The sequence below is a fragment of the Chiloscyllium plagiosum genome, unplaced genomic scaffold, assembly GCF_037043375.1.
Source record: "Chiloscyllium plagiosum isolate Xiang-an unplaced genomic scaffold, Cpla_swu_hap1 HiC_scaffold_35, whole genome shotgun sequence".
NCBI lineage: Eukaryota > Metazoa > Chordata > Chondrichthyes > Orectolobiformes > Hemiscylliidae > Chiloscyllium > Chiloscyllium plagiosum.
Genome location: NW_028270173.1, coordinates 59,647,040 through 59,654,986, shown reverse-complemented (window position 1 = coordinate 59,654,986; position 7,947 = coordinate 59,647,040). Strand labels below are relative to the sequence as shown.

Here is a 7,947-nt window from a genome sequence, read left to right as displayed (position 1 = left end):
TAGCCGACAGAGAATCAGTTCCAGAGAATCTACTCCAAGCTTCATCCATGGGCTGTCTGGGATGTCAGGAACAGGTCTTTATCGTGTTTAGTTTAGGTTCATTACAAGCACTGCACTTCATCTCATTGTTCATGTTTGGCCAGTAGAGCACTTTCTCTTACCTTGTTCAGTCTGGACTTAATTCCTTGACAGTGCAGGAATCCACACAGACAGCAGTGAGGGGAATCAGTGCAGGAATCCACACAGAGAGCAGTAAGGGAAATCAGTGTGGGAATCCCCGAGGTAGATTGGGATGTGGATAGGCTTAGTGGGTAAATAGAGTGTGAGGAGAGTCATAGTTGGATTGGGGGTGCTCAAATGTGAGTGGTCAGGTCAGGGGCTAGTTGCTGGTGTGCACATTTGACCACTGAGGGACAGTCAGGCTGTGTCAGATTAGACATGTGGTTGTGGCAACTTATCAACTTGGGACATGGGGGTTGTTGAGTTGGGTGAGGGGAGAGTCAAGGATGAGGAGGGTGAAGTCAGGGAGAAGATGGAGTGCTGGGGTGGGGGTGGGGCTCAATGTGTCAGGAGTCAGAAGTGACCACAACGTACATCTTGAATTGTTTGTCTGTTTTCCAATAAACCAGACTGCAGAAGATCTAGTGAGGGCTGCAGATGCTGGAGATCAGAGCTGAAAATGTGTTGCTGGAAAAGCGCAGTAGGTCAGGCAGCATCCAAGGAACAGGAGAATCGACGTTTCGGGCATAAGCCCTTCTTCAGGAATGGCCCTTTCCTGAAGAAGGGCTTATGCCCGAAACGTCGATTCTCCTGTTCCTTGGATGCTGCCTGACTTGCTGCGCTTTTCCAGCAACACATTTTCAGCTCAGTGCAGAAGATCTAGGTCAATGTCAACATCAACTTCCTTCAAAGAGAGTGTAGCTCTCAGTGGCAAGTCATCAATGTACATCTGCTTCCCTTGTTATCCTTCACTTCCAAATGATAGCTCTACAATGAAGTAACATCTTTTAGCAGTGGTTTGTCACAAATAGAAGTGGTTTGAGAAAGAAACTTTGAATTGCTTTGTGGTCAGGCTCTACCATCACGTTTTCTCTTCAAACAGGCTCAGGTTGAGATGCTTCCAAGCAAAAAACAATAGCCAGCATATCTTTCTCAACAGATAAAGATAAACTATTTCCACTAGTTGGGGATTCTAGAACTTAGGGCCGTATCTAAAAATTAGGGCCTAATCGTTCAGTGGAGATGTTCAGAAGCCCAGAGGGTGTAAGATGTTTGGAACTCTCTTCCACAAATGGCAGTTGATGCTGAATCAGTTGTTAATTTTACTCTAAGATAGATGATTTCTGTTCAATATAATCCCAAAATACCTGGAGTTAGGCCACAGATCAGCCATAATCTCACTGAACCACAGAACATGCTCAAGGGGCTGAACAGCCCATTCCTGTTCCTATGTTCCTAACCATTGTAGTTTTGTTCAGTTTGAGTAAACCCTCTGGATACAAACACAGCGGGTCGTCCTCACTGCCTGGGGGTTACTCCAAGTCCTGTTTCACTGACATCACACTGCAGGGTCACTCCATTGTTACATCATAATCCCTCAGCACCGATGATGTCATCACTAGTTGTTTGATGGGAGTGAAAGCTGCTTCTTGTTCTGTGCCCCAGTCCCACTGAACACCCTGCACAGTGAGACTGGGTACAGGTAAACACTCTTGAGGATAAGTTATGAAGAACTTCACTCAAGTGGACCAACGTTTCCTGTCACAGTTCAGAGCACTGGAACCTCCCCTGTGTTCACGTATTCATGATGAGGAGATATACTCACAAACATTGCATCTGAAGAGATTCTCTGTGTGAATCCTTCAGTGTGTGCCATTTGGTGGAGAACATAATGAAAAATTCATCACAAAGATCTTGAAGAATTACACCCGTGTGTATTCTCTCGACCTTGAGAACAATTTCTTGCATCCATTATACATGAATGATTTCTCTCCTGTGCAGATGTACTATGTGGAGACTATCTAACCACAAGAATGACTTTCACACAACTTGGTTGATTTGGCTCTCTCCTGTGTGGGTTTGTTGGTGAGTGCAGAGCAATTTTGAGTGTGGGAAAGTTTTGTCACACATCTCACACTTGAAAGGTTTCTCCTTTGGGTGAACCTGTTGATGTGAGCAGAGATTTGATGATGACGAGAATAATTTGCCACACACCTCACATCTGAATGGTTTCTCTCCCATGTGAATCCTCTGATGGAATAGGAGTCTTGATGAGTCCAAGAATGATTTGTCACACACTTCACACGTGAATGGTTTCTCCCCTGTGTGAACGCGGTGGTGTCTGCGGAGGTTCTCTGGCCGTGAAAATGATTTATCACACACCTTACATGTGAATGGTTTCTCCCCTGTGTGAATCCTTTGGTGTAGACGCAGAGTCAATGTCTGTGAGAATGATTTATTGCATACATCACACTTGAAAGGTTTCTCCCCTGTATGAATACGTTGGTGTACTTGGAGGCGCGATGACACCGAGAATGATTTATCTCACACCTTACATGTGAATGGTTTTTCCTGCGTGTGAATCCTCTGATGAAGCAGGAGTCGCGATGAAGTAGGGAATGATTTACCATGCACCTCACACGTAAATAGTTTCTCCCCTGTGTGAATACGTTGATGTACACGGAGGCTTGATGAGGCTGAGAATGATTTGTCACACACCTCACATTTGAATGGTTTCTCCCCACTGTGAATACGTTCATGTAAACGGTAGGTTGATGAACTGGAGAATGATTTGACACACACTTTGCACGTGAATGGTTTCTCCCCCGTGTGAATATGTTGGTGCACAAGGAGGCTCGATGATTGTGCAAAAGACTTACCGCACATCTTGCACGAGAATGGTTTCTCACCTGTGTGAATGTGTTGATGATTGTTCAGAGTTGATAAGTTTGAGAATGATTTGATACACACATTGCAAGTGAATGGTTTCTCCCCAGTGTGAATGCGTTTGTGCACAAGCAGGATTGATAACTGCGCAAATGATTTGTTACACACCTCACATGTAAAAGGCTTTTCACTTGAGTGAATGCGTTGGTGTCTGTGCAGGGTCGAAGACTCTGTAAATGATTTGTCACACACCTTGCACTTGAAAGGTTTCTCCCCTGTGTGAATGCGGTGATGTGAGTAGAGGTTTGATGATGATGAGAATGATTTCTCACACACCTCACATGTGAATGGTCTCTCCCCACTGTGGATCCGTTGGTGTTTACAGAGACTTGATGATGCCGAGAATGATTTCTCACACAACTCACATTTGAATGGTTTCTCCCCGGTGTGAGTACGTTGGTGCACTCGGAGGGTCGATGACTGCACAAAGGATTTACCACACGCCTTACATGAGAACGGTTTCTCGCCTGTGTGAATTAGCTGGTGTTTGTTCAAGGTTGATAGGTTTGAGAATGATCTGACACACACGCTGCACGTGAATGGTTTCTCTCCAGTGTGAATGCGTTGGTGTACAAGCAGGTTCGATGACTGTGTGAATGATTTGTCACACACCTTACACATGAAAAGCTTTTCCTTGGTGTGAATGCGTTGATGTCTGCGCAGGGTTAAAGACTCAGAGAATGATTTGTCACACATCTCATACATATATTGTTTCCCCACAGAATGAGTTTGCTGGGGAATGTGCAGGCCTGATGGTTGTGCAAACACCTGATCACACACATCATGCTCAATCTGGTTCTCTTCTGTGTGATTCATGAGGGTTGATGACTTTCTAAAAGCTTTGTGGCACACCTCACAATTGAATGATTTCTCTTTCATGTAGCTGCCATTGTGTTAACAGTTGTACAGCAGATGCACCTTGTGGGTTTAGGAGACAGTATTGAGCCTGTGGAATCTTCCTCTCACACCTCACACTTGAACAGTTCGTAGAACAAGTCAGTGGTTCATGAGGCTCGATGAATGATTGAAGCTCTCACCACACTTGGAGCCACTCACACTTCTTCCCAGCCTCACCCTGACCGATCACCCACAGCCAAACCTTCAGAAAGTTGGTTCTGATGGAAGGCTCCACACCACTGGCCACTTTCTGACCTGATGATATGTCAAAGCTCCCCTGACCAGACTGATTTCCAGATGATGGTTTTACTGCCCAACCTTCTCTGTGTTGAGCAATGCTACAAAGGGACGGGATGTTTTCCCACAGTTCCTTGGGTGATGGTCAAGATCCATCTGCAGTGTCTGTATCCTCTCTGCAGTCTTTGGTGTAGTACGGTGCAATCCTTCTGTAAAACAGGAACAGGAAACAGAAACATGAGTTCCTCCAAATCCTTCTCATCCTTTTCTGAAAAGGCTTCCTCCTCAGTTTATTTTTAGCCATATTTTTACAGAATGTCAAAGTTGTTCCTGTGACAGCAATTGCTGCTCCTCTATAATTGCCCTGGAGAAGATGATAGTGAGCTGCCCTCTTGCTGCTGTAGCCCTTGAGATGGGGAGACACACCCAATGCTGACAAGAAGGGAGTTTCCAGATTTCACCCCAGCAACAGTGAAGGAACAGTTATATAATTCCAACACATGGGTGTGTGCCTTAGAAGAGAATCCTCCCCTGTCCTTTTCCTTCTGGGTGGTAGCGGTGGTGGGTTTGGAAGGTTGTGTCAAAGCCTTGGTGAGTTGCTGCATTGCATGGTTTAGATGGCACACACTCCTGCCATTGTGCATTGGTGGTGGAGGGAGTAGATGTAAGGTGGTGAATGTGGGGCCATTAATTAGACGGCTTTGTCAAGAATATTGTTAAGTTTCTTGAGTGGAGTTGAAGTTGTGTTCTTTTAGGCAAATGGAGAATATGCCATCACACTCCTGACTTTCTGTTGAATAGGCATCAAGGGGAGCAGGAGATGAGTTACTCATCAAAAAGTATCTATCCTCTGGCCTGTTCTTGTAGCCACAGTGTTTATATGGCAGGCAAAATTCAGCAGTTTGTCAGTGATAGTTCTGAGCACACTGACAATGCTGTGTGTGTGTGTGTGTGTTTTTTTTGCTGGGGGAGGAGGGAAGGAGGAACGCTGGGGCAAGTTGGGGAGGTGTGTGTGGGGGGGGGGTCAGTGATGATAATGCGATTATATCAAGAGACAATGGTTACATTGTCTCTTATAGAAATTGTCACTACCTGACACTTGTGTGATACAAATATTACCTTCAGTTGCGAAAGTTCCTCAGAGAGTGCAGCACTTTTTCACAGCTGCTCCTGCAGTGCCATTTTTCTCACAGTTCAGCTCTCCCTCAGTACAGTACCCCTGACAGTGCAGCATTTGCTCAGTGTTAACCTTTGGACAGTGCATGATAGTTCTGTGCCATCTCTAACATTATAGAACAACCTTAGCTCTACTGACTGGTGGTGGCGCTGCAAGTGTTTTTTGCTATCATCATTGAACAATGTAGACATCAGGACAGATAACTGCATCAACACATTTAAAAATGACCCAAGACAAGGGCTTGTGATAACACTGTACGTGGAAACAACAAATTATGAAGAGACACTGGTAGATTAAGGAAATGGCCGAATTGGGGGCAAATAGATTTCAATAATGGCACGTTGGATGCAAATGAAAGAACAGGGATTTATAAAAGATGGGAAATACTGGAAACAACAGAGGTTTAAAGAGGCTTGGGGACCCAGGTACAGAGATCATTAATATGTCATGACCTGTGCAGAAAATAACAAAAAGCAAATGAAATGCTGGCTTTTATCTCTTGAGGAAAAGAATACAATGGGGTAGAAGTCATGTTTTAGTGATATAGAGCCCTGAAATGACCACAGCTGGAAAGCTGGGAGCAGTGCTGTACACTTCATCACAGGAAAGTTTTGGAGGAAGTGCAATATAGATTTACCAAAATGATCCCCAGTCTGCAAAGGTTACATGATGAGGAGCGATGAACAAACCAGGGTTATATTCCCAGAGTTTAGAAGGTTAATCGATGATCAGATGAAAAATTTCAGTATGTTAAGAGGACAATGATAAGTTTAAATCGCCCACCTGATCTGCTGCTTAAAGTCTTCTCCATTTCCCCGGTCCGTTTCCCAAGTTTCAGGAAACATACGTTGCTCCAGAAATATTTGGATTGACTGTGAGAGACGTCAATCAGAGAGCCCACCCACTCTGACTATTGTGTCCTCTTCCACAATTCATTATTTCACAGTCCACAGGATAATATCCAGCTCCAACACACACAGAACACAACAACAGGAAATCAGTAAGAATCCTCAGACCCTCTGCACTTCGCAGATAATGACATCTCACCTTCTCACATTCAGAAATGAGGCATCAACAAATCTCAGCCTGGAAATCAGAGGGAAATGCTTCCAATAAACACACTCAATATCCAACACACAGCTCCAGTCACACAGTTCAGCACAAAGCACCGAGTAAACAGCTCTCTCAGCTGGATCTTCTCACACAGCATAAGGGACATTTCCACCCCTGACTGCCCACAGGATAGTCAGACTGCCTGAAGGTTGGTGTGGATATTATGGGATACAATTTGTATAAAAGCTGCTCCTTCACTCACCATCTCCTCACTTGGTTTTCAGTCCCTATAGGAAGTGAACCAGCTCTGGAAGAGGAAGAGGAGACAATGTGCAGAGTGGGTGGGCTCTCTGATTGACGTCTCTCACAGTCAGTCCAAATATTTCTGGAGCAACATGAGTTTCCAGAAACTTGGGAAACTGACCGAGGAAATGGAGGTGACTTTGAGCAACAGATCAGGTGGGGATTTAAACTTGTCACTGTCCCATCTGAATAAAACCTCACTTATTGCAGCTGCTGTCTCAGTTCCTCTGGTAAATGTTTGACAGAGATTTCTAGTGTGGGAAGACTTTCAAACTGACATCAGTGTGGGATGTGAATATCCTCGGACGTGTTTGACAGCAGCTTAGAAGAGGAGGACCCACAGCATCCAAAGTTAAAAATCACACAACACCACGTTATAGTCCAACAGGTCTATTTGGAAGCACTAGCTTTCGGAGCGCTGCTCCTTCATCAGGTGATTGTGGAGAATAAGATTGTAAGACACAGAATTTATAGCAATTAAAGCTTTTTCTATAAATTCTATGTCTTACAATTTTATTCTCCACAATGACCTGATGAAGGAGCAGCGCTCTGAAAGCTAGTGCTTCCAAATAAACCTGTTAGACTATAACCTGGTGTTGTGTGATTTTTAACTTTGTACACCCCAGTCCAACACCGGCATCTCCAAATCGCAGCATCCAAGGCAGTGATGACATGTAATGATGAGATCAGCACATGTACATGAAGCAAGGTAGAAGGCACAAAGAAGGGTGTAAAGAAAGGTGAGGACAGAGGAAGGAGGGAGGCTTAAGCGGCAGGGGGTCACTGAAACAACAGCACTGAGGAGATAGGGAACTCCGGAAAGAGGATAGCACAAGAAATAGGGGACACATGAGAGAAGATCAGGAAGTGACTGTGTGAGAGATAATCTGTGCTACAGAGTGATTGTGATGTGAACATTGATTTTGTGACTGGAGGACCGACTTGGAATGTTATTCCTCCCAACTCATTAGGCCTTTCCTCTGGCCTCCTATCCCTGACCTGATGCTGCATGTCTGCCTGACACCTCATTCTGCCCCTTGTCTCTCTCCAGCCCCAAGTTGCTTTACAACTTTTGGAGGGTGATCACATGTTCAAGGACTTTGGAGAGGAAAGAAAGTTTGGAGATGGCACATCAATTTGCAAGGATGGAGAGGTCAAGGGCTTTTTTTTCAGAGAGGGTGACAAAACAGATTTAAAACAGTGAAGGACAATATCTGAAGAGAGTGAACAATGAACAATCTTGGCAAACATGGGGACCAGAAGCCAAAGTTAGGTAGTCAGCAGTTTAGTGAGAATATGGTTAAGGGAATAAGAAGTCAGTTTCAAACAACTTA

General features: G+C 44.6%; 1 protein-coding gene across 1 annotated transcript; it reads right to left on the bottom strand.

Annotated features, from left to right (window-relative positions):
- Positions 1 to 823: 823 nt before the first annotated feature.
- LOC148141013 (uncharacterized) lies at positions 824 to 6,541 on the bottom strand. Its single transcript, XM_087978735.1, has 2 exons — positions 6,041 to 6,541; positions 824 to 4,289 (listed from the first exon to the last, which is right to left on the bottom strand). Exon 2 carries the CDS (start codon positions 3,823 to 3,825, stop codon positions 2,545 to 2,547), a length of 1,281 nt encoding a protein of 426 aa, XP_087834861.1. The 5' UTR covers positions 3,826 to 4,289; positions 6,041 to 6,541; the 3' UTR covers positions 824 to 2,544.
- Positions 6,542 to 7,947: the final 1,406 nt, after the last annotated feature.